This window comes from Erythrolamprus reginae, chromosome 1, assembly GCF_031021105.1.
Source record: "Erythrolamprus reginae isolate rEryReg1 chromosome 1, rEryReg1.hap1, whole genome shotgun sequence".
Classification (NCBI taxonomy): domain Eukaryota; kingdom Metazoa; phylum Chordata; class Lepidosauria; order Squamata; family Dipsadidae; genus Erythrolamprus; species Erythrolamprus reginae.
In genome coordinates, this window is record NC_091950.1 from 395,960,740 (window position 1) to 395,987,343 (window position 26,604).

Genomic DNA, 26,604 nt, shown 5'->3' on the forward strand with positions numbered 1-26,604 from the left:
GGGGAAGGTGGAATCCCTTGCCTGCCTTTGGAGAACATCGGAGTGTGATAACAGGCCTGTGCTCTGAAACTTGCAGATCTGAATCTGTTCTTACGTTTTTAGCAGCTTCCGCTAGGATTGGATGTTGATGAATGAATACAAGGGGATGGGGACTAAGATTCCTGTAAATATTCTAGGCCTAATCTCATGATTCTAGAAACGGATAGGGTTGGAGTTGATTTATGTTCATTAAAATGTTATGGATGGCGGCATTAAAAAGTTTATTGTGAACAAGTTTCAAAATACAGACTCTTGCTTCCCTCTCTTCCTTTCCAAGATTCAGAAGCAGGCTGAACCTCATAGCCTTAAAGATTAGCTATAACAAAAATCAAATGGTCCCACAAATTCATGAGTTCCTTGTATTTATAATGCAAGAACTATCCAGCTGACATCCTTAACTGATGAGGCTATTCCTTTCTCCCCTTCAGCCAAGGGGGAAAGGCAGAAGCGATTTAAACTGGCAAGTAAGGTTTTTTTTCATACAGAAAAAGGGTTGTTCCTCAACCTCTTTATAAGGAAAAATGTTCTCTTCGTTGAAAAATATTTTCCCCAGCTATTAAGAGAAAAGGACTGGAGTCCAGAATGCAGCTTTTACCTTAAACTCAGTTCTCCACTCAGATGATGGAGGTAGTGTTGAGCTCCTCAGACCTGGCACGTTTTGAAGCAGAGCTTTCTACTTTGACAAATTTCTTTCTCCAGGGACCTATTCAGTCCATTCATTGGTTTTCTTTTATAGGATTCTTTTTCTGGGGACACTTAGAGCAATGAAGGGTCCTTGGGTATTATCTGAATGGACCGTATTTTTCGGTGTATAGGACGCACCTGGATTTTAGAGGAGGAAAACAAGGAAAAAAGTACAGTGGTACCTCATGATACGAACCCCTAGCCATACGAACAACCCGAGATACGACCCCGGGGTTCGGATATTTTTTGCCTCTTCTTACGAACGTTTTCCGTCTTACGAACCCGCCCCCGCCGCCCGGCTGTCGCTTTTTGAAACAGCCGGGGGGCTTCCCAGCGTCCTCCTGAACCTGAACGCCAAACCCGAACTTCTGGGTTTGGCATTCGGGAGGCCGCCGAGAAGCCCCCCGGCTGTTTCAAAAGGTGACAGCCGGGTGGCGGGGCTTCTTGGCGGCCTCCCGAACGCCGAACCCGGAAGTTCGGCAAAAGTTTGGGTTCGGGAGGCGGCTGAGAAGCCCCGCCGCCCTGCTGTCACCTTTTGAAACAGCCGGGGGGCTTCCCAGCGTCCTCCTGAACCCAAACGCCAAACCCGAACTTCCGGGTTCGGCATTTGGGAGGCCACCGAGAAGCCCCCCGGCTGTTTCAAAAGGTGACAGCCGGGCGGCGGGGCTTCTCAGCGGCCACCCGAACCCGAACTTTTGCCGAACTTCCAGGTTCGGCATTGGGAGATCACTGAGAAGCGCCCGTCTGTTTCAATTGAAACAGCCGGGTGGCGGCGTTTTTTTTGTGTTGCATGCATTAATTCATTTTTCATTGTTTCCTATGGGAAACATTGTTTCGCCTTACGAACTTTTCGCCTTACGAACCTCCCCTGGGAACCAATTAGGTTCGTAAGACGAGGTATTACTGTATTCTGAACCAAATGGTGTAGTATTAAATAGTAATAGTAGAATGGAATGGAACGGAACAGAATAGAATAGAATAAGGAATAGAATAGAATTCTTTATTGGCCAAGTGTGATTGAACACCAAGGAATTTGTCTTGGTGCATATGCTCTCAGCGTACATAAAAGAAAATACAGATTTGTCAAGAATCATGTGTTACAACACAATGATTGTCATGGGGTCAAATAAGCAATGAAGAAACAATATTAATAAAAAATCTTAGGATGGAAGCAACAGGTTACAGTCATACAGTCCTAAATGGGAGGAAATGGGTGATAGGGATGATGAGAAAAACTAGTAGAATAAGAAGTGCAGACTTATTCTGCACCTTGCACAAATTTTGACAGTGTCGATGGAATTATTTGTTTAGTAGAGTGATGGCGTTCGGGAAAAAACTGTTCTTGTGTCTAGTTGTCTTGGTGTACAGTGTAATAGTAACCTCTCCAGCCACGAGGGGGTGGATTTGTGGCTCCTGGTGTTTTCTGTGGGAAATGTCTCCCTTCCTTCCTTCCTTCCTTCCTTCCCTCCCTCCCTCCGTTCTTCCCTTCCTCTCTCTCTCCCTTTTCTTTCGTTATCTCCACTTCTCTTTTCCCTCTCTCCCCCTTTTTGCTCTCATTTGTCTCACTTTCATTTGTTTTTCTCTCTTTCTTCTTCCTCTCCCTTTTTCTTCCTCTCTTCTTCTCTCATTTGTTTCCCTCTTCTCTCATTCGCTCTCTTTCAATCTTTCTCTCATTTCTCTCTCCCTTTCATTTGTTTTTCTCTTCCCTCTCTTTTTCCTTCTCATCCCTTCTCTCTCTCACTTGTTTGTTCTTCCTCTCCCCCCGTTCTTTCCCTCCATCAGTTTCTCATTTTTCTCTTTCTCCTTTTCTCTCACATTCCCTCCCACTCTCACTCCCCCTCTTTCCCTCCATCTCTGTCTCTCCGGGGACGAGCCAGCAGCCTACCCCACTTCTTCTTAGCTTGTCCTCCGGGATGAGTGGGGCGCGTGGCATTCAGCCGGCGGAGGAGCCCGTGGGGCAGCTTCAATAATCTGGCGGATGGGGTCGGCTCCATCAGCCCCCACCCTAATTTCCCGCCTTTGGGAGGGTCCAGCGGTTGGCAGAGATGCTCTGAGCAGAGGGCGTCAGCTGCAGAATTCCCGAGCTGAGGCAGCATTGTTCGGAGCGCCTTCACCCTCACCTCAATGCATCCCGCCAGCGGAGGAGCCCATGGCGTGGCTTCGATCATCCGATGGGATGGGGCTTGGCTCTATCAGCCCCACCTGCAGCGGTTGGCGAAGGCACACCGAGCAATGCTGCTTCAGCTCAGGAATTATGCAGCTGGCACTCTCTGCTTAGAGCGCCTTCGCCGACTGCTGTGCCCTCCCAAAGGCACCCCCGAAGGCGGGAGATTGGGGTGGGGGAGGATGGATCCGAGCCCCATCTGCCGGATGATCCAAGCTGCCCCACGCGCTCCTCCGCTGGCTGGATGCCATGCGCCCCACTTATCTCTGAGGCCGAGCTGCCGGCCTCCAGCCGATGACTGCCGGGTGGCCTTGAGGACAGCCGCTGCTGGGGCAGTGCCGGCAGGGACCCTGGGAGGAACGCCCAGAAAGTCCGTCGCCGGGCAGTTGAGGCGGGGCGCATGGCAGCAGCTTTCAAGAAGCGGGCAGGCATCCCCTCAATGTAGCCACCCATCTTGGCCCGCCTTTCCCCTCCGCTCTCTCATCTGTGTGTGTGTGTGTGTGTGTATGCGAAAGAGACAGAGAGAGGGGGGGGGACGGAGGGGAGGAACCACCAGGACACAAGCGGCGTCTGCGCTAGTTTCCAAGCCTCCTGTATGACTGATTCTCTGTCTGGAAGCCCTGTCTCCCCACCCCGTGCCCCCATTGTTTCACCCTGCACTCCAAAAGCCCTTTTCTCTCCGTTTAGGGCCAGCGCTCTTCTCTGAGCGGGGAGAACGGAGCCCCAAGCGCTGCTTTCGAGCTCCGTGCGAGGCAGCCACAGGTGCTTCCGGCAATCGTCGGCCAGGCAAAAGACGCAACAGCGACGAAGGACACTCGAGAAACATCTTTTTTGGATAAAATGAGGGGTGCGCAGGGCGGGGTTTGGGGGAGACGGGGCTTCCAGACAGATAATCAGTCATGCAGGAGGCTTGGAAACTAGTGCAGATGCCGCTTGTCTTCTCCCTGACACTGAAGCAAAGGGCAGAACGAGTTCCGCCATCCCTCTTTGCAACCAGGGCTGGTATGCACGGCCAGCGGCGGGATGGCCGCGGCAGTTGGCAAAGGGTGCTCCAAACAAAGTCTCAGCCAGAGAGAGGCTGCCCTTGCCCAGTCCCTGCCACAGCCGCTTGCCCGAGCCGCTTTTCCACCTGCTGAGAGAGCTCCTCGGGCAACGCCTGCCAGTGCTGACCACTGCCCAACACACCTCCCCCCCGCAGTATTCAATGTATAAGACGCACCCAGTTTTTGAGGCACTTTTTTAAAGTAAAAGGTGCATCTTATACTCCGAAAAATATGGTACTAGACGTTACCTAGTTTGGGTAGTGAAACATCTGCAAGAAAACAAGGAAGCTCAGAGAACATTTCAACCCTGAGCTACAAATATTCTCCTTTATTAGTGCATTTAGAGTAATTCGGAAAATCCTGAAATAATGTTTTTAATGTTCACTTTTGTAGAACTTTAATCAGCTTTTTATCTATTTCTTTCTGCTTCTTTGAAGAATTTATAATTAGATATAATCCTGTTAAGCTGTTAAACCAAAAATAGTAATGCATCCAGGGTTAGTGCACTCGAGATTGTGATTTTATTTTATTTCAAAATGACTGACTTAGCTCAGTGTGCTACTTGTTTTGCAGCTGTGTTTCAAAGTGCTCTTTTCAAATTTGGATACTGTCCCCTTTGTAAACAAATTACTAGTCTATACGTGGACAGATTACCTGTCTAGAATCTGTGCTCTGCAAGCAGAAATTAGGGGCCCAATTCGGGCAGTCCACTCTATTGAACTGCCCCACTATCATCTCCCTCTCCCACAAGGATCCTGCAGCAGAAGGGCAGTATGGACAGCTGTGGGATCTGGCAGGGTGAGATCTGGGAAACACAAACCCAAAGCTTTTGCTGTGTCCCAGCCTAACAGATATAGTGCCCTTGCTGATAATAGGGGCACTAAAGTGACAGGTCAAGGCAGTTCAAGTTTCAAGTTTTATTGGATTTATATGCCGCCCCTCTCCGAAAACTCAGGGCGGCTAACAACAATCATGAAAATATACAATAAAATCCAATACTAAACGCAAATTAAAACCCCTTAATATATAAAAACCAAACATACAAACATACCATGTATACAGTTGTAACGGCCTAGGGGGAGAAAAAAGTCTTAATTCCCCCATGCCTGGCGGCAGAGGTGGGTTTTAAGTAGCTTATGAAAGGCAAGGAGGGTGGGGGCAATTCTAATCTCTGGGGGGAGTTGGTTCCAGAGGGTCGGGGCCGCCACAGAGAAGGCTCTTCTCCTGGGTCCCGCCAAGCGGCATTGTTTAGTTGACGGGACCCGGAGAAGACCCAGTCTGTGGGACCTAACTGGCCGCTGGGATTTGTGCGGCAGAAGGCGGTCCCTGAGGTAATCTGGTCCGGTGCCATGAAGGGCTTTATAGTTGTGTGAATGATAACTGAAATAAGCCGGGTTAGTGATTGAATTGTAAGGGATGTAAATTTAGGAAAGGGTATGGAGGTTTTGAAAGAGGTCAGGTGTCTGCCAGAGATAAGAGGCGTATTCTTAAGATAGTCAAGAATGCCGATAAGGACTGTGATGTTGATGCTATTATACATCTTGGCACAAATGATCTGTCCCAAAAATATGTATGCTCTGTGCAGAATGACTTCTATAAGGTTGTATAGCTTATATTTTTCAGAAGTTATGCCTGTATATAAGGAACAAAAAGGGAAAAGCCAAAGTGTAGCAGAGTTTAATGTGTGGCTAAAGGAGTGGTGTAAAAGGGAAGGCTTTGGTTTCATTAGCCACGATGTCTGCAGCTGGTCCAATGGAAACTGTACAAAAGAGATGGTTTTCATCCATCAAAGAAAGGGACTGGGCTACTTGCTATTAAATTCACAGATTTCCTGGAAAAACATTTAAACTGAACAGAGGGGACAGAGATTTAATTGATACAGAACATTATCGTATGTACAGTGATCCCTCGATTATCGCGAGGGTTCCGTTCCAAGACCCCTCGCGATAATCGATTTTTCGCGATGTAGGGTTGCGGAAGTAAAAACACCATCTGCGCATGCGCGCCCTTTTTTCATGGTCGCGCATGCGCAGATGGTGGAGTTTGCGTGGGCGGCGGGGAAGACCCAGGGAAGGTTCCTTCGGCCGCCCAGCAGCTGATCTGCTCGGCAGCGCAGCAGCAGCGAGCAGACGAAGATCGGGGTTTCCCCTTTGCGTGGGCGGCGGGGAAACCCCAATCTTCGTCTGCTCGCTGCTGCTGCGGCCGCCCAGCAACTGATCTGCTCGTCAGCGCAGCAGCAGCAAGCAGACGAAGATCAGGGTTTCCCCGCCGCCCACGCAAAGGGGAAACCCCGATTCGGCTCCTCGCTGCTGCCGCGCTGCCGAGCAGATCAGCTGCTGGGCGGCCGAAGGAACCTTCCCTGGGTCTTCCTCGCTGATGCCCCCGCTCGCCCGCCGCCCGCCAGCAAGAAGGGGAGAGATAGAGAAAGAGAGAGAAGGAAAGAAAGAGATGAGAGAGGGAGGAAGAGAGTGTGAGAGAGGAAGCAGCAAGATAGAGAAAGAGAGAGAAAAAGAAAGATGAGAAAGGAAGGAAGAGAGTGACGTCATCGGGTGGTAAAAATCGCGATATAGCGTTTCGCGAAGCACGAGATCGCGAAAATCGAGGGATCACTGTATTCCAGATTGTCCGATGTAAATAAATAACTTTTCTTAATGGTTCACTGTGGAACAGTGTTTACCTTTCAGTAATGCGGTGCTTTCTCCCTCTTCCCTTCTCTCCCCTGCAGCCATGACAGCTCCAGGCAGTACAGGGAGCCCTCAGCCACCAGCTTTCTCTGCCTCACTGGATTTGAGCTCCTCCGTGACATCCCCTAGACCTCTGGCTCTCAACATGCCTGCTTCCCTGTCCGCTGCCTCTCCTACTTCCGGTGCTTTCCTGCCCGCCAGTAGCACAGGCAGTTTGGTGACAGCCTCTTCTGACCTGGACCACACTCCAGCCGAGCCCTCCTCTGCTCCAAAGCCCAGCACCCTTTTTGGGATCCTCACCAGTCCTCCAGCCGACAATCCCCCAGCTGCAACAACGCTGTCTTCTTTTGCACCCAGCACGACGCCTATTTTCAAGCCGGTGTTTGGCAACTCAGCAAAAAGTGACAACTTCAGCTTCTCCACTAGTGGCACCACGGTGGTTTCTGCCACTGTGCCGCCTGTGCCTTCCTTGGCACCTCCCGTTGCTCCCAGCAGCATATTCAAACCTATCTTTGGCTCACTGTCCACGCCAGTAGCCACAGTCTTGCCTACAACCACATCATCATCTCTCTTCACCTTCAGTCAGGCCTCTCACTCAGCAGCATCGTCCTCTGACCTTCCTGCCATCAATGCCTCTAACAGTCTAGGGCTCCCCGTTCTCCCGGACGCCACTGTTACCACCTCGGTGCCCCCCGTTGGAACCGCGAGCGTGACATTTGTCTCCATGAACAGACCTTTGTTTAGTTTTGGGCCAGGTATACCGTCCTCTGCCACGGCCCCCAGCAACAGCAGCAACAGCACTTCTGCCACTGTTGTCCCCACGCTGGCATCCCAGCCTTTGCTCTTTGGGGCTGCACCCAATGCCACCACGGCTGCCGTGCCCCTTTTCCAGTTCAGCCAGCAAGCTGCTCCTACAGGCGCAGCTGTCAATCTCCTGGCCTCATCCAGCACCACTAACTCGGCTCCCACTATTACTGCGGCCACTGCCGTCACCACCCCAGGCAACACTGGCTTCAGCATTTTTAACGGCAGCGGAAGCACTTCCACACAGCCTTCTTCAGCACCATCAGCCACCACACAAGTTCCACTGCCATTTGGCTCTTCCTCCTCTGCATTCAGCAGTACCTTTGGGGCTGCCTCAAAACCGCCTCCTCCATATCCTGCGGTTACAAGCCAGCTGGCTTTTGATTCGGGCGGCTCTGAGTCCCAGCAAGCGGCTCTGAATCCCCCAGCAGCAGGACCCCTGAACTTTGGGACTCCTTTCAGCTTCAATGGCTCAGTAGTCCAGCCAGCGTTTGGCAGCTCGGCGCAGGCCCCTTTTGGAGGGGCTGCCCCCTTGGCATCTTTTGGAGCCCCAAGTACCTCCCAGCCAGCATTTGGAGTGGCGTCGTCCATCCTTCCTTTTGGGACAGCCACCACATCCAGCACTCAGACTACAAGCAACAGCACGGGGAGCTCTGTGTTTGGAGGTGCAGCCTCAGCTCCGTTCGCATTTGGGCCATCGAATCCCCCAGGCGTAGCTGGCAGCGCTTTTGGCGTCGGAGCCGGTGCTACCGGAGCAGGAGTGCCCACGGTGGGATTCGGTTTCGGCAGTGGGCAGAGCGGAGCTGCAGAAGGAGCGACACCATTTGGAACTTCCTTGGCACAAAACTCCCTGGGAGCCCAGAACCAAAACTCTGCCTTTGCTTTCAGCATCCCAAGTACTCCTGAGGGCAATCCACCATTCGGAGGTGAGTCCCCTTTGCTTGGCCTCTTGCTTGTTCACAATTCCTCCTCCAGGTCCCGTCGACTAAGCAATGCAGGTTGGCGGGGTCGCAGGGAGGACCTTTTCTGTGGCCGCCCTGGTTCTATGGAATCAACTCCCCCCCCCCCCCCCGAGGTCCGTACTGCTCCCACCCTAATGGCTTTCCATAAGGCAACGAAGACCTGACTTTGCCAGCAGACCTGGGGGCCATAAATTAACAACCATCATGGCCAAATTGCATGAATGCTACGTATGCATGTAGATTATTTAATTTATTATGGGTTTTAATCTGGGTTTTATTGTTAGACTGTATATTTGACTTCTTTTTAATTGCTTTTGGTATTTTATATTGTTGTAAGCGGCCTTGAGGCCTTCGGGATTGGGCAGCATTGAAGTCAAAACAAACAGACAAATAAAGCGTGGTCCTGTCTACTTGAGTGTAGGTGAATTCACAGAGATTTTTCAGCTCTGACCAGATTCTGTTTCCATTCTGTCTCCTAAACCCCCCAGTCTCGTTTCCTTCGGCTGCATTTGTTTCCCTGTGCCCACAACAATAAACATGGCTTCAAGTGCACATGATGGAGACGATGAAACTTGGGGCCAGTATAGGTGGGCCATAGATTGGACAAAGTTGCCTGTGAGGAAACGAGGGAAAGACAGGCATTTCTGGGCCGACGATGCCCATATCCTTGGCGGATTTTGGGAGGAAAGTAGAATGGAGAAGAGCGGAAAGGGCTGAAAGACTCCTTTGGTGGGATGGAACAATCATCTTTCGTTTGAAACATTCAGAGAAAGTGGCTCCTGTCATTCAAGTGTACCTGACAATGTCAGGCAGGGATTGGTGGTCTTGTCTCTCCATAACATTCTCTAACACAGTGTTTTTCAACCAGTGTGCCGCGGCACACTAGTGTGCCGTGAGATATGGTCAGGTGTGCCGCGAAGCTCAGGGAGAGAAAGAAAGCAAGAGAGAAAGAAAGCAAGAGAGAGAGGGGGGGGGAGGGAAAGAGAGAGAGAAAGATATAGAGGGAGGTAGGGAGGGAGAGAGAAAGAGAGCAAAAAAGAGAGGAAGGAAGAGAAAGAAAGAGGGATGGAGAGAGAGAAAGAAAGAGGAAGGAAGGGAGAGAAAGAGGGAGAGAGAAATAGAACCAAAGGGAGGAAGAGAGATCATTTTTTTGTTCAAACTTTTTTTAGCCCCACCCCACTCAATGTGCCCCAGGGTTTCATAAACGTAAAAAATGTGCCGCGGCTCAAAAAAAGTTGAAAATTACTGCTCTAACAGACACTGTTGCTTTGCTATTTTGTGATTAGGAACTCCCACGCCGGCATTTGGACAAAGTACACCTACCCCAGGTGGTGGCAACCTTTCTTTTGGAACACCCATCACCCCTACCTTTGGAGGAGGAACACCCGCTGCTTTTGGTAAGGATTTGTTACAAGTCTTTTTGCAACATTTAGAAAGCAGGGAATCAGACAGTAAAAGAGTTAAATCACTGCAGAACAATTTTTGTTTGTTTGGGGGTCTGGGAATGAGAGGATTCAAAACAAAGGGCATCATTAATACAAGGAAGGATTCACCACGTAGTTGTAAATCCAAAAGTATTGTGGCAATATCAGGGATATTGATATTAAGAAAGAAGCCAGAAATTAAAAACCACTCATGAGTAGCAAGTTATGCAACCCCACAAGTTACTTGGCATACTTTCTGTTGTGGTTGGATCGCAGCCAGGTCCGTCAATAACTGGGTCCGTCTAGGCATGGTTGGCCTGTGTGGCTGTCAGAGGTGTCGGACAGTGAGGAGGAGATAGGGTGTGAGGGTCCTGCAGAGGCTATAGAACCCCCAACTGGGGTTTTTCCTGGGTCTAATGAGGAAGAAGAGGTGAGTGACCCTCTGCTGGACGCAAGAGTGAGAAGGATGCAGGGGAGGCAAGAACCTTTATGCAGACCCAGAAGGAGGTCTTGAGCACAGCTGTGCGCAGTCTATAATCCCAAGGTGTATATAAGGAGGAGATTGGCAGGTTCCCTTTGCAGAAAATCAACGTTTGATCCTTCGAAGGAAAAGACCACATTAAGAGTCTTAAACAAACATATCTTTCTGCATTTCTGAACAATGTAGTGTTAAAAACAGGGTGTCCACCAAACTTGGAAAATAGGGAAATATCAGGGAATTCGTGAAAAAAAATGAAATAAATCAGGGGAAAAAACGAACTGTATTAAAATGTTTAAAAGTCGGAAAAATCATGTTAAAAAAACGGATTGCGCTGCTTGGCAGAGTCAAGCAAAAATGAGCATAACTGTGGCAAAAACTTGCTTCCTCAGCTTTCGCTATTTCTCCACGGGTTAGCCGTTTGCATGACGTCATCCAAGATCGCACGCTAAATATATCGCACGAAAGTAGATCGCACGTTACAGGTCAGGGATATCTCAGGGAGTTTCAAAATGCTTTCCCCTCTGGACACCCTGTAAGAAGTCTGTGAGTAATTTTGTTTTGGAAACTTTGTTTTAAAACCTTGCTTATCGGTTTTGCCACTTGTTTTGAATTTTGGCAGCCTAAGGACAGTTGCCTTGTTCCAATTTGTGCTTTTCAACACACCTGATTGCACAGCAGACTGTTGCATTTCAAAACCCTGTGTCTGAGCCTTAATTGGAAGTTAATTGCTGCTCGTTTGCCACATTAGGCAGCATACTTTCTATGCCCCAGTGGCCCCTGTGAAAAGGCTGAAAGGAGACCCTTTTGCTTCTCTTCCCCCTCCAGGACTGGCGACTGGTACGTTCTCCATTGGAGCCGGATCCAAGACAGGAACTCGCCAACGGCTGCAGGCCCGGAGGCAACATACTCGTAAAAAGTAACCTTGGAGCCGCTTCCTGCTGGACTTCCAACTCCCAGTTGATCTGCTGAGAGATCCTCCTAGTGCCGTACTACCCAAGGAAGACTTAATTCAGCTGGACTGTCCTGGGAGTCTCTTTTTCTATAACACCCACAGGAAGCTATTCTGGATCAAAGAGTGATTTTTACCCCCCTCCAACGGGATAGGGGAATCTTAAGCCCTTTTTACTTGAACAGTCCTATGGCTGAGTCTGGATGAAAAAAATTGTACATATCCTCTATTTTCCCTTCTCCCTGTGGACACCTCCCATTAATCTTCCCTCTTTTCTCTGCTCCTAACTTCATTCCTTTTCGGCTGCTTAGCGAAGGGGGTCGGGGAAAGCATTTGGCTTGCAGCCCTATAAACATTGCTGATTAAAACCAGCTGTTAAGCTCCCGTCCTGTTCCTTCTGTCTTTGGAAGCCTGTTCCAGACAATCTTCAGGGCTTCCTTGATCCAAATTCATATCAAAACACGGTCCACAGCGAGATATCCACCACCACCACCGTCCCATGGGGATAGGCACCCTATCTCGCCAAGGCTTTTGGGCTTCGTGTGGTTTTAGCTGAGTTGGGACGTTAAATCATTGCTAGCTGTGGCTGCAGAGCCTTAACAGCAGAGAAGTGGTTGGGTGAAATGGAGAAACGCCTTGATATCGGAGGCCCAGCGGGATTCTCCCTTCTTGGTCTGTTTCTCTCATGACCACTTGGTGAAGAAGAGGGTGCCATTCACCCCGGCAGCTTCCCATTTATCGCAGCCTTTTCCTTCCCCTCTGCCCCCCCTCTCTCTCCTCCCTCTCCTTCAGTTGTCTGTGTTTTGCTCACAGTATGTTTGTGTTCTTTTTTTTATTGCTCTTTGAATTGAGTTTGGAGGAAGAATTGAATTGTATGTGTGGCGGCATGTTGGTAATGCCGGACTTGTTGTAAACATTTTTCAGGGCGCCTGTCTCCAACGGAGACGAACCCTGCCTAATTGGGTGTGGACAGTCACTGCATGGCTATGAAGTGTGAAGATGTCCACTTTGGAAGGGAGCCCGAGGCCTACCGAGGGAGACATACCTCCTTGATGTTTGGCAGCTCCAGGACCTTGTGAGAAGTTCTCGTTCTGGGCCGAGCCTTGGAGTGGAGAGGACAAATGTTCCTATGCTGGAAGAGTAAAATTATAAGCCCTGTGGGGCTCTGGCTGAAAACTGATTCCCTCCCCCCCCCCCTCCCCCCCCCCCCCAATTTAAAGAGCTTGAGACACAGCAGTCGGCCATTGTGGGTAGACAACGCAGCTCGGCAACGAAAGTGGTCCATCTCAGCCAGTTTTGTTCTTGAAAAGTTATGCCAGTTGCCAGTGGTGTGAATGTGTGCGTGAGCCTGCCTCATTCTAAATTTAAAAAGAAGAAAAAAAAATATTTAAACGTTTTTTAACAAAGTGAAAGTTTATTTTTATATTTAAGCTAAATTGCCTTTAAATTCCTTCAAGCTTGGTTCATAGAGGTGTGAAAGTACAAAAGTTGTTCCTTAGCGATTTTGCCTGTGCTGTTACAACAGGGCTTATAGGGAAGTGTGTGTTTGTGTGTGTGGGGTTGGGACATCTGCTTTCTTGCCACACCCACCCACCCACCTTTGGGCTTCACAGGTCAATGTTTCATGTGTTTGTTGAAAAATGTGAATGTGGCTCAGTCTGTTCCCTAACGCTCGAGAGCTCTTGCACGTTTTAAGTGGGGCTGGGAAAGTGAGTCTGGCTCGGTGCTTGTTGCTTGGAGCAAGGGTCTCCAACTTCGGCAACTTTTTAGACTTGTGGAATTCTGGGAACCGAAATCCGAAAATCTTAAAAGTTCCCACAGTTGGAGACCCCTGATCTGGAAGGAAGGTAGATGTATGGCTTGTACGAAAATGGCCCCTTTGGTGATTGCTTGGGATAGGGACTGGGGGAAAGGGCCATCTTCAAGAATCCCATCCAATATTTAATATACAGTAGTACCTCGACATACAAGTTTAATTGGGCTCGTAAGTCGATCAACTCGTATCTCGAACAACTGTTCCCCATAGGAATCAATGGGAAAGCGATTAATGCGTGCAAGCCCAAAAACCAGAAACCTCCCGATCCTCCCCGCCCCTTTGCCATGCATGTCATCCTGCATACCGCCTTTGGGTTTTCGGCTGGGGGGGAGGGAGTTAGGAAGGTCCTCCTGCTCGCCTGTCATTCTGCATGCCTGTCAATCTTGTGTGCGCCGCAGAACGGGACGAGCCGGCAGTGCGCGCCCCGCCTCCCCCACCCTGGCTGCGGGCCGTCCGCGCCGCTGCTCCGCTCGGTCGGCGGTCCCAGAGAGGCAGGAGCCGGCGCTGGCCTGCTTTTCGTCCCCCGCCGCCGCCGCCTGCAAGCGCTCTGCCAGCGTCCGGCGGGAAGCCGCCGGATGCTGGCAGAGCGCTTGCAGGCGGCGGCGGCGGGGGACGAAAAGCAGGCCAGCGCCGGCTCCTGCCTCTCTGGGACCGCCGACCGAGCGGAGCAGCGGCGCGGACGGCCCGCAGCCAGGGTGGGGGAGGCGGGGCGCGCACTGCCGGCTCGTCCCGTTCTGCGGCGCACACAAGATTGACAGGCATGCAGAATGACAGGCGAGCAGGAGGACCTTCCTAACTCCCTCCCCCCCCCCAGCCGAAAACCCAAAGGCGGTATGCAGGATGACATGCATGGCAAAGGGGCCTCCTTCGGTGGTGGCGGCCGGTTTCTGGTTTTTGGGCTTCCACGCATTAATCGCTTTCCCATTGATTCCTGTTGTTCGAGATACGAGATGATCGACTTACGAGCCCAGGTCTAGAACCAATTAAACTCATATGTCGAGGTACTACTGTATTAGTTAATATTGGCCAGTTAACTTATATTCTTAATAATAGGGAAGTGGAAGGAGGTTTAGTCCTCTGCCAGCAACATGGGATGGTGTTTTCTTGATGCCCCAAGTCTGCAATGAACCGGTCATTTCTCCAGCTGGGAAGCAGCTGTCCCCACCCACCCACCTGTATATAGTTAGAGCACCTTTTGTTACCAAGTTATTGAGGAGTGTGAATGAAATGAAATAAAAAGAATGGGCTGGCTTTTTTAAAAGTTGCAATGGAGACTTAGATCATTCCTGTTAAGGTTTTAAGCGTGACTGTGCAGTTTTCCCCCCCTTTGCTTACGTTGATTTAAAATAAAACTGTTTGAGCCAGAATGTTGTTTTTTTTAACTCTGGTTGTTTTTGGCCAAATAGGCCCCTGGAGTGGCTTGACAGATCAATAAAAGATGTTAGTCTCTGTTCCAATGGTTTTCACTTTTCTTTCATACCTGTTTCCTACAAACATTAACAAGGGCCGTCTTGCCACAGGATAGAGGTGAACTTTCCAGCTCAATTTCTCTCAAAAGTTCCATGGAGGTGCCCTTCCACAGATACATAGGTTGTGAGTGGCTCACGTCCGGCTCAGCTAGTCACGGATTTCGCGGACCAGGAGCTGGAGGAGTTCTGGCATCGCAGGCCAGTCTTCTTGCCCTCTGAGTGAGAGTGAAGGGGAGGGAATTGGGGACAGAGTCTGTAGCACCCCCAGTGATGGGACCTTGTGAGTCAGAGGACGATGGGGAATCAGAGGAGGCGGTCCCCCTGTTAGATGCAAGGGTCAGGAGAATGTGGTCTAGACAGGAATATCAGAAAAGGAAGGGTTCCTGGCGTTAATAGATCTATTATTTATTTATTTATTGGATTTGTATGCCGCCCCTCTCCGTAGACTCGGGGCGGCTAACAAGAATGATAAAAAACAGCATGTGACAATCCAATAATAAAACAACTAAAAACCCTTATTATAAAACCAAACATACACACAGACATACCATGCATAACTTGTAATGGCCTAGGGGGAAGGAATATCTCAACTCCACCATGCCTGACGGCATAAGTGAGTCTTGAGTAGTTTACAAAAGGCAGGGAGGGTGGGGGCAGTTCTAATCTCCGGGGGGAGTTGGATCCAGAGGGCCGGGGCCGCCACAGAGAAGGCTCTTCTAGGGCCCGCCAAACAACATTGTTTAGTCGACGGGACCCGGAGAACTCTGTGGGACCTTATCGGTTGCTGGGATTCGTGCGGTAGCAGGCGGTTCCGGAGGTACTCTGGTCCAATGCCATGTAGGGCTTTAAAGGTCATGACCAACACTTTGAATTGTGACCGGAAACTGATTGGCAGCCAATGCAAGCCACGGAGTGTTGAAGAAACGTGGGTGAATCTTGGAAGCCCCACGATGGCTCTCGCGGCTGCGTTCTGCACGATCTGAAGTATCTGTCCAAATAGGGCCGCAATTGGTGCACCAGGCGAACCTGGGCAAACGCCCTCGCCACAGCCGAAAGATGATGTTCCTATGTCAGCTGTGGATCGAGGAGGACGCCCAAGTTGCGAACCCTCTCTGAGAGGGTCAGTAGTTTCCCCCCCCCAGGGTAATGGACGGACAGATGGAACTGTCCTTGGGAGGCAAGACCCACAGTCACTTCGTCTTGTCTGGGTTGAGTTTGAGTTTGTTGACACCCATCCAGGCCCCAACAGCCTCCAGGCACCGGCACATCCCTTCCACTGCTTTGTTGACTGGACCTGGGTGGAGATGTATAACTGGGTATCATCAGCGTATTGATGATACCTCACCCCAAGCCCTTGGATGATCTCACCCAGTGGTTTCATGTAGATATTAAATAGCGGGGGAGAGGACCGACCCCTGAGGCACTATGGGACACTTGGTCACACCTTGCCCTCGGAGAGGGGCGGCATACAAATCTAATAAATTATTATTTTATTATTAAATTTGTATGCCGTCCCCTTCCAAAGACTTGGGGCGGCTCACAGCATATAACATAAAACAGTAAATACTGTTTTTTTAATTAATTAAAAACTACATAAGCTAAAAACCCGATATATTAAAAATCAATCAAGCAAATTCAAACCAGTCATACATCATATTTATTGGCTAGGGGGCCAAGGTCTAATCACCCCAAGCCTGGCAACATAAGTGAGTCTTAAGACTCTTGCAAAAGGCACAGAGTGTGGGGGCAGTGCGAATCTCCGGGAGAAGCTGATTCCAGAAGGCCAGGGGCCCCCACAGAGAAGGCTTGGTCCCGCCAAACAACATTGTCTGGTTGACAGGACCTGGAGAAGACCAACTCTGGGACCTAATCGGTTGCTGGAATTCGTACGGCAGAAGGCGGTCCCGCAAGTATATAAGGGACTTTCTAAAGGAAGGTGAGCGTGGTAGACAATATTCTCCATCATGGATGCCAGAGGCTTGGAGCTGAGAGGACTTTCTGAGTTCAAAATGATGCCACTTCAAGCTGTCAGAGACATTTCAAAAGACTATAATTTATAGCTTTCTGCCTCGCAACCTTGGAGTTCTTATCTCCAACTCATTAGAGAGAAAGAGGCCAGCATGAAATTCCTTAGAAATTAACCAGTGAATTGCAGGACTTGTTTTACCAATAGATGTTACTTATGATCAGCTTTGAATCAGCGTGTGTGGCTCTTTATTTCTGACCATTGCCAGGCCCAGACAGAGCAACACCCACCCACCCCAAGGTAATTACAGCCCGATTCCAAGTTCCGATGGCTGCCCCAAACCCCAGAGCCATGACTGCATTTTGGACATTCAAGTAGCCCCACATTTATGGGTACTGCAATATCATGTGGTCACATGACCTTGGTTGACAATGTTATTGCCCAAACTGGGTATGTTGCAGGTTTATTTATTTATTTTATTTTATTTATTTATTAGATTTGTACGCCGCCCCTCTCTGTAGACTCGGGGCGGCTAACAACAGTAAAAAGACAATATGAACAAATCTAATATCAAAAGTAATGTAAAAAACCCCAATTTAAGAAACCAATCATACATACGGACATACCATGCATAAATTTTATAAGCCTAGGGGGAAGGGAATATCTCAATTCCCCCATGCCTGACAACAGAGGTGGGGTTTTAAGGAGCTTACGAAAGGCAAGGAGGGTGGTGGCAACTCTGATATCTGGGGGGAATTGGTTCCAGAGGGTCGGGGCCGCCACAGAGAAGGCTAAACATTGTGAGACCTAACTGGTCGCTGGGATTCGTGCGGCAGAAGATGGTGCTGGAGATATTCTGGTCCGATGCCATGAAGGGCTTTATAGGACATAAAGGTTCCCATTTCAGTACGTCCACACTCACTGACTAGAAAATTTGACTTTTATTTCCATCCCAGTTCTTTCTCTTGCAAACTCCATTGATTAAAGCCCAGTAAGCTGCTGAAGTATTTCACTTAGTTGGAAAAGCTGTTTGTTTCTTCTTTTTTCGCTTCCTGGTTGCTGGATTGGGATTGGTTTCTAATTTACTGCCAGCCTCTGAAAGCAGCGCTGCAGAACTATAAGCAAAACCACAAAGAACAGAAAGCTATTTCCTATATATCAAAATGCAATCATGACGTAAAGTAAATATCTGAAGCAGGTGTTAAGATTTCCAAGTGTGCAAAACCATCAAGCAAAATAATAAAATACCGGAGATAAAAATTATGCATAGAGTAAAAGTAACATGAGAGGAGTCTGTAGCTTTGCAAATTGAACTTTTATCTAGTGCAAGAGATGATGTGAAATTACACCAGAGGTCTTGAAACTTGACCACTTTAAGAGTTGTGGACTTCAACTCCCAGTTCTGAGTCAAAGTCCACAAGTCTTAAAAGTTACCAAGTTTGAAGACCTCTGAATTACAAGAAAGACACCCCCATGACTGACTGGGAAAACAGTCAGGTGGATGTTGGCTCCCTATTTCTTGAAATTGTGGAGAGAGAAAGGCACCAGGCCAGTGGTTGACAAGCCACGCTGGCTACGTGACATTTCACACATCCCCTACTCCCCTTAAAAACATACTTCCTCATCAGTTGTAAACAACCTTGAAGAGACCCCCTAAAACTGCCCATAGGCAATCACCATAAGCATTAACTGTTGTGGCTAGCTCTGGCCCAGCTCCTGCCCCAAGGACTGTGGATGTGGGGGAGACATCCACATGCTGCAGGCCTGTTTTGCCCCCGGTGGAATCTGCTGATGAAGGCTCCTCTGACCAAGAAGACACGAGTGACAGGGAGGAGGAGAGTGTGGCAGACAGCTCAGAAGGAGATCAATTATCTAGCTCTTCCTTGGATTCAGAACAAGAGTTAATGATACAGCCACGCATGAGGAGAGCGATGCATAGGCAACAACAACTGAGAGATTATTATCAAAGAAAATGAGGCCACCTGTGGTTGGGTGGGGCTGTGGTAATTAGTGAGGCTGCTATAAAGAGCAGCCTGTGGGTTTGGCCATTGCGGAGGATTATCTGATTGTTGTGTTTCATGACTGCTTTACTGACTTTGACCTTTTGTGTGTTGCTTTTCCCCCGCTTTGAAACTAAACTAGAGCAAAGTGTGTTTCACTTTGTGAAAGAAAAAGGACTGTGAATTGCCTCACAGCTGCAAGCTAAGTATCACAGAACTGATAAGGGACTTGTACAAATTACCAGTTTGTTTGGAGACAGTGCTCTGCTATACCAAAAGAGGGCTTGGTTTAAGTGAATTTTCATTATAAAGAACATTGTTTTGAATTTTCAAACGTGTGTGTGTCTGAAATTTGTACCTGTGAATTTTTGGGAGGAGTCTACCAGAGAGCCCGACAGAACAGAATAGAAGCTTAAGTTCCTAACATGCAAAATTTGTCTTTCCCCGTGGTCTTAGGCAACGCCTTGGTCTCTTCAGCCTTGAAAGACGGCGTTTAAGGGGTGACTTGATCGAAGTGCATAAAATCATGCATGGGATAGAAAAGGTGGATAGAGAAAAAATCTTCTCTCTATCACACAATACTAGGACGAGGGGGCACTCCCTAAAACTCATAAGAAAAGCGAGGACAAATCAAGGGAAATATTTCTTCACCTAGAGGGTCGTTGGTTTATGGAATTCACTTCCAGAAGAGGGCGTGACAGCTGTCAGTCTGGATAGCTTCAAGGCAGGATTAGACAGATTCATCGATGCCAAGTGTATCGGTGGTTATTGAAATGGATGTCCAAGTGCCGCCTCTATGTTGGTTGAGGCAGGCAGGATTCCCTTGAGTACCATTTGTTGGGGGTCAAGGGAAAGGGAGGGTCTTGCCTTCTCTTTCTGCTCAAGATCCCCATGGACAATTGGTGGGCCACTGTATGACAAAGAATGCTGGAGTTTATGGGCTTTGGCCCGATTCAGCATGGCTTTTCTTATGTTCTTATGACCCCTGTGAAATAGTCATTCAACCCCCAAAGGGGTCCCGACTCCCAGGTTGAGAACCACTGTTCTAAGTCAAGGACAAACTGTATAGAATAGGCACACACAAAAACACACACAGAGCATTCCTTTACCTTGTTGCACATGCTTTGTGCTTCCTCTCCAACACTGCAACAAAGAATCCATTAGTCAGTGTTTCTTCTGGTGATGCCCGGAGAAAGCACTTCGCTTCAGGGAAAACAGGTAAACCACGAGGCGTCCAGGATGGCAGGACCTCTACCAATCTCCAAGGAAGAAAAAGCAGAGAAATACTTTCAGGATTGCGCATGTGCCGAAGCGAATTCTAGGTGCTCCACCTCGAGCTCCGGAGTAATTTATTATACAAAGGGAAATCTCTCCCTTAAAAATACAGTGATACCTCATCTTACAAACGCCTCGTCATACAAACTTTTCGAGATACAAACCCGGGGTTTAAGATTTTTTTGCCTCTTTTTGCAAACTATTTTCACCTTACAAACTCACCGCTGCTGCTGGGATGCTCCACCTCCGGACTTCTGTTGCCAGCGAAGCACCTGTTTTTGCACTGCTGGGATTTCCCTGAGGCTCCCCTCCATGGGAAACCCCACCTCTGGACTTCCATGTTTTTGTGATGCTGCAGGGGAGTCCCAGCAGCGCAGAAATGGGCGCTTCGCTGGCAACGGAAGTCCAGAGGTGGGGTTTCCCAGCGAGGGGAGCCTCAGTGAAATCGCAGCATTGCAAAAACACAGAAGTCCAGAGGTGGGGTTTCCCATGGAGGGGAGCCTCAGGGAAATCCCAGCAGTGCAAAAATGGGTGCTTCGGCTGGCAAGAGGGGTGAATTTTGGGCTTGCACGCATTAATCGCTTTTCCATTGATTTCTGTGGGAAACATTGTTTCGTCTTACAAACTTTTCACCTTAAGAACCTTGTCCCGGAACCAATTAAGTTTGTAAGACAAGGTATCACTGTACTATAAATCCTTCTTGAAGAAGAACAGAAGGAAAAAGAATCCACAGACATCAAAGAGAATCTAAAGATTTATGGTTTTAAGCAAAGATGGAGATTTTTTTGCTATAACGAGTGATAAAGTGAGTACAATAAATCTTAAAATGGCGGAGGGAGGGGCAGACTCAAGACTAGCGAAAATAAAAAAAAAGCTGGATAGATTGTTGGACATTTGTTCAGGATTTGAGCAGAGACGTCCTTCCTGGCCGGCCGAAACGTGGACTCCAGGAAGGACGTCTTTCTGACGTCAAAGCTCCGCCCTTGGAATTCCCTATTGGGATTCCCCACCTCCGTTTGAGCCTCCCGACCAGCCGACAGCTCCGCAGCTCTTCTGTGAAGGTGACAGCCGGGCTGCGGCGCTTCTCGGCGGCCTCCCGAACCCGAATGCTGAACCCAAACTTTTGCCGAACTTCTGGGTTCGATGTTCGGGAGAATGCTGAGAAGCACCCAGCTGTTTCAAAAAGTGACAGCCGGGCGGCAGCGGGCCCAGCGGAGCGCCGTTTTTGCAATTATTTTTTTTGCTTGCACGCATTAATCGGTTTTACATTGTTTCCTATGGGAAACAATGTTTCGCCTTACAAACTTTTCGCCTTACAAACCTCCTCCCGGTATCAATTAAGTTCGTAAGACGAGGTATCACTGTACATCCTAAATCCAATTACGCCCCGAGTCGCCTCGAGAAGGGCGGCATAGAAATCTAATGAATAAATAAATCTAATAAATAATTTGACTTAATGATCTTAGAAAACCTCAGGATTGGGCGGCATAGAAGTCAAATTAAATAAATAAATAAATAGAAACATAGAAGACTGAAGGCAGAAAAAGACCTCATGGTCCATATAGTCTGCCCTGATACTATTTCCTGTATTTTATCTTACAATGGATATATGTTTATCCCAGGCATGTTTAAATTCAGTTACTGTGGATTTACCAACCATGTCTGCTGGAAGTTTGTTCCAAGGATCTACTACTCTTTCAGTGAAATAATATTTTCTCACGTTGCTTTTGATCTTTCCCCCAACTAACTTCAGATTGTGTCCCCTTGTTCTTGTGTTCACTTTCCTATTAAAAACACTTCCCTCCTGGACCTTATTTAACCCTTAAACATATTTAAATGTTTCAATCATGTCCCCCCTTTCCCTTCTGTCCTCCAGACTATATAGATTGAGTTCATTAAGTCTTTAAATAAAAACCTAAAAACCAATTTAAAAACTCTCACACTCATTCAGTTGATAAGCTCACAATGCATTCGTCGCCCAGGGGGCAAGAGTCTAATGGCCCCAAGCCTGGCGGCATAAATGAGTCTTCAGACTCTTGGGGACGGCGAGGAGGATAGGGGCAGTGTGGATCTCCATGGGGGGGCGGAGCCGGGGCCCCCACAGAGAAGGCTCTTCCCCTAGGCCCCTCCAGGCGACATTATCTAGTGTAGTGTTTCCCAACCTTGGCAACTTGAAGATATTTGGACTTCAACTCCCAGAATTCCCCAGCCAGCAAATGCTTCTTCTCCCCTCACCTTCTTCCTTTGGCAGCGACTGTCCTCTTCCTCTTCTTCCTCCTCCTCCTCCCACCCAATTCTGAGCTTTTATTTCTTTCCTAATGGGTCTGCACACAATATTTGCTTTTACATTGATTCCAGTGGGGAAAATTGCTTCTACTTATGAACTTTTCTACTTAAGAATCTGGTCATAGAATGAATTAAGTTCTTAAGTAGAGGTACCACTGTAATTTTAGTTTTCTAATGATTGCATGCTGTATATTTATTTTTATTTATTTATTTATTGGAGTTATATGCCCCCCCTCTCCGCAGACTCCGCAGTTCTAGAGTGTTTGGGGTTAGGGATGAATAAGGTACCTTTGGCAGTTGTTGTGTTTGTCTCAGTTAAGACTTGCTAAAGTTTCAAATGCAAGATTACCTGACATTTTTCTGTTGCTCCATTACTTAGATCAGTGTTTCCCAACCTTGGCAACCTGAAGATATTTGGACTTCAACTCCCAGAATCTTTCAGCTGTGGCGAGGGGGGCGTTTGCCCAGGTTCGCCTGGTGCATCAGTTGCGACCCTATTTGGACCGGGAGTCACTGCTCACAGTCACTCATGCCCTTATCACCTCGAGGCTCGACTACTGTAACGCTCTCTACATGGGGCTACCTTTGAAAAATGTTCGGAAACTTCAGATCGTGCAGAATGCAGCTGCGAGAGCAATCATGGGCTTTCCCAAATATGCCCATGTTACACCAACACTCCGCAGTCTGCATTGGTTGCCGATCAGTTTCCGGTCAGAATTCAAAGTGTTGGTTATGACCTATAAAGCCCTTCATGGCACCGGACCAGACTATCTCAGGAACCGCCTTCTGCCGCACGAATCCCAGCGGCCAGTTAGGTCCCACAGAGTGGGTCTTCTCCGGGTCCCGTCAACGAAACAATGCCACTTGGCGGGACCCAGGAGAAGAGCCTTCTCTGTGGCGGCCCCGGCCCTCTGGAACCAACTCCCCCCAGAGATTAGAATTGCCCCTACCCTCCTTGCCTTTCGTAAGCTACTCAAAACCCACCTCTGCCGCCAGGCATGGGGGAATTAAGACCTCTTCTCCCCCTAGGCTGATACAACTGTATGTATGGTATGTTTGTACGTATGTTGGTTTTATACATTAGGGGGTTTTAAGTTAGTTTTTAGTATTGGATTTTTACTGTATATTGTTTATGACTGTTGTTAGCCGCCCCGAGTTTTCGGAGAGGGGCGGCATATAAATCCAATAAATGAAATGAAATAAATGAAATTCCCCAGCCAGCGGAATTCTGGGAGTTGAAGTCCAAATATCTTCAAGTTGCCAAGGTTGGGAAACACTGATCTAGTTGATGGGGCCTGTAGAAATCCGACTCTGTGGGACCTAACCGGATGCTGGGATTCGTGCAGCAGGAGGCGGCCCCGTAGGCATACCTGAAGTCTCTTCCCTCCTGCTCCAACACCTCCTGCACCACATCTTCATTCTCTTCTTGGTGCACCGAGCAGGTGGAATAAACCAGCCGTTGGAGGGCAGGGAACTGCAACGCGTGTGCCAGCATTTTTCGCTGGAACCCGGAAAGGCTCTGCAGTCGCGTAGGCAGCGAGGTGCTTTCCTCCTCTGCCAGGCGGTTGACCATGCCTGCAGCGGGAATAGACATCACACCCACCATTAGCTGTTGAAACCTGGCCTCCAGGGAGGCAGCACACTGGCGTCCTCTATGTCATGAAGTGAGTACGCCTCTCTCACATCTTGTAAATATTTAAGTATGTCTTTTCATGTGACAACACTGATGAAATGACGCTTGGGCTGCAATGTGAAGTAAGATTTAAGATTAAGATAAGATTTATTAGATTTGTATGCTGCCCCTCTCCAAAGACGCGGGGCGGCTCACAACAACAATAATACAATATAGAGAGTGTTCTGTCTGGGTCACTCCAGAAGCCAAGACCAACCCCAAAAGATAAGCCAGACACACCGGTAAAATTCAAATAGTTTTATAATGTTCAAGGAAAACGAAGCTAACAGAAAATGTCCTTACAAAGCAGGAAAACACTGGAACTCCAAATATATACACGAAGGCAATTGTCCATGCATCAATATAGGATTCTTGCTGCCAATACGAGGCTGTAGATAACAAACATGCACCTCCCATGGTTCTTCAAGACTGCTGGGCCACAAGCCAGGAACAGAGACGCCGAGAAACAATGCAGGTTACAGGAACTCCAAACTGATAACACTCCACATGGCTTCAATAGCTTGCCTGCCTTATAAACCCTTCCCTGCTAATGAGGACCACGCCCAAGCCCTGGTGTTCCTTATTCAATGCTGATAATATTTCCTTAATTGCTCCTTCCTTTGATCTAAACGTCTCTGTCGCATGTCAATGACAGCTTGTGCCTCGTCACCTAATGACTCCAAGCTACTGGCAGGGGAGGGCCCCTCCCCGGGGCTCCCATGCTGTTCTTCCTCGTCACATTCCTGACTGGACCCTCCCCCGTCTGACTGCTCAGCCCCCTCCTCTTCACTGTCAGCCTCCTCTGGGCATGGAGCCAGCAGAGACGCAGCTGGCCTTTGATCTGCCTCAGGCTGAACCACAACACAGAGTAGATAAAAAAGTTAAATTTAAAATCCATAAATATTAAAACCAATCGTTACTGCACAATCACACCATTCTCATGTATTACAGTCAGAAAAAAGGTGGCGGTGGGGGAAGAGATAGTTAGTCCCATGTCTGGCGACATAGATAGGTCTTCAACATCTTGCGGAAGGCAGGAAGAGTGGGGGCAATTTGAATCTCCGGGGGGAGTTGATTCCAGAGGGCTGGGGCTGCCCCAGAGAAGGCTCTTCCCCTGGGTCCCGCCAACCGGCATTGTTTAGTTGACGGGACCCGGAGGAGGCCAACTCTGTGTGCTCTTATTGGTCTCCGGGAGATCACACAGGGTTGGCCTTCTCCAAGTCCTGTCAATTAAGTAATTCAGGTTTAAAGAGGGTCGGGGCTGCCACAGAGAAGGCTCTTACCCTGGGTCCCACCAAACGGCATTGTTTAGTTGACGGGACCCGGAGGAGACCAACTCTGTGTGCACTTATTGGTCTCCGGGAGATCACATAGGGTTGGCCTTCTCCAAGTCCTGTCAACTAAGTAATGCAGGTTTAAAGAGGGCTGGGGCTGCCACAGAGAAGGCTCTTCCCCTGGGTCCCACCAAACAGCATTGTTTAGTTGACGGGACCCGGAGAAGGCCAACTCTATGGGACCTGATTGGCCGCTGGGATTCGTGCGGCAGAAGGTGGTCCCGCAGGTATTCTGGTCCGATGCCATGTAGAGCTTTAAGTAGTGAAGTAGTGAGTATACAGCTTGTGTAACAGTGTGAATGTGTCATTTCCTCAAAATAACACAACACACAGCCATTAATGTCTAAATTGCTGGCAACAAAAGTGAGTACCTGTTCTTTCCAGACAGATTGATTATCAGAAATAAAGACCGACATAACACACATTGTTTCAAAAAGTACCCATAGGCATTGGTAAGACAATTTCTGCAATACAAGGGTTGATGCCAGGAATTTCATGCTGGTCGTGTTTCTCCAATTAGCAAGAGATAAGAAAAGTCCAGGACGTGAGCCAGATAGTCATAAATCTCCACTAATGAGGCTCCTCTGGTTTTTTAACCACTCATTCAGTCTAGACCAGTGTTTCCCAACCTTGGCAACTTGAAGATATCTGGACTTCAACTCCCAGAATTCCCCAGCCAGCATTCGCTGGCTGGAGAATTCTGGGAGTTGAAGTCCAAATATCTTCAAGTTGCCAAGGTTGGGAAACACTGGTCTAGAGAATAAAACAGCTCAATGCAACAGGCAGGGATCGAAATCCATGGAAACAAAAGGAGTCTCTCAGCTCTGAAGTATCATCCTCCATGATGGGGAACATTGTTTGCCACACACCCTTTCCCATCAGCCTGTCCTTAAATACTGCCAAGGTGTGGCCAAAAGTCCCATAGATCCATTTAACGCCAAGAACTCCTTCTTGTAAGATATTCATGCCTAGATTTCATTTTCCTTATCCTTGCATTTAGCAGGGGTTCCTGATCCTCAAAGTCCCCATCAGGCAATACCCTAATTAGGGATTCTACAGTCTCTGGTGGTTCCCCAGTCTCCAACTCCCCTTCACTCTCACACTCAGATGGCAAGAACACTGGCCTACGATGCCAGTACTCATCCGTCTCCTGGTCCTCGAAATCCGTGACCAGCTGAGTCGGACGTGGACCACTCACAACACTACCCATGCTCACTACATTGTAGCCAAGTGTCATTTCTTCAGTGTTGTCACATGAAAAGATAGTCAGAAGTGAGTGCATACTGTACATTGGGGTCTCAGTTTTGCTACCTACCTAAAGGTACCTGCCTTTACTTAGCAGGAGAGATAGAAATTTCCTAATATGTCCCAAAAATGTTGGAAATGTAAAAAGGAAATAGGTTCTTATTATCATCAATGGTGGACTTGTAATAAAGCTAAAATATATTGGAAAACGATAGAAAAAATGTTAAAAGAGATCGTATCACAAGAAATAGAAAAAAACCCAGAATTTTTTCTATTTTTTAAAAAAAAATTACTTATAAAACTATGT

General features: G+C 48.3%; 2 protein-coding genes across 7 annotated transcripts in view; one reads left to right on the forward strand and one right to left on the reverse strand.

Annotated features, from left to right (window-relative positions):
• LOC139157846 (nuclear envelope pore membrane protein POM 121-like) overlaps positions 1-11,618 on the forward strand; it is a 30,452-nt gene extending 18,834 nt beyond the window's left edge. For 2 of the 4 annotated variants that reach the window (XM_070735029.1, XM_070735027.1), the window contains exons 11-14: positions 6,656-8,344; positions 9,667-9,777; positions 10,675-10,828; positions 11,111-11,618. In XM_070735029.1, coding sequence (XP_070591130.1) covers positions 6,656-8,344; positions 9,667-9,777; positions 10,675-10,828; positions 11,111-11,198 — 2,042 coding nt within the window. In that variant the 3' untranslated portion in view covers positions 11,199-11,618. The remainder of the gene's footprint in view (positions 1-6,655; positions 8,345-9,666; positions 9,778-10,674; positions 10,829-11,110) is intronic. The other 2 variants (XM_070735030.1, XM_070735028.1) reach the window with 1 other exon arrangement.
• Positions 1-26,604, reverse strand: part of NSUN5 (NOP2/Sun RNA methyltransferase 5) — a 59,662-nt gene that overhangs the window by 14,444 nt on the left and 18,614 nt on the right. The window contains exons 8-10 of one of the 3 annotated variants that reach the window (XR_011557574.1): positions 23,417-23,621; positions 19,595-19,744; positions 635-861 (exon numbers count right to left, since the gene is read on the reverse strand). Coding sequence is in view for 2 of the 3 variants with exons in the window: in XM_070735036.1 (XP_070591137.1) it covers positions 17,495-17,600; positions 19,595-19,744; positions 23,417-23,621 (461 nt within the window). In the remaining variant the exon portion in view is untranslated. Of the gene's footprint in view, positions 1-243; positions 862-17,407; positions 17,601-19,594; positions 19,745-23,416; positions 23,622-26,604 lie in introns of those variants that run through there. The other 2 variants (XM_070735037.1, XM_070735036.1) reach the window with 2 other exon arrangements.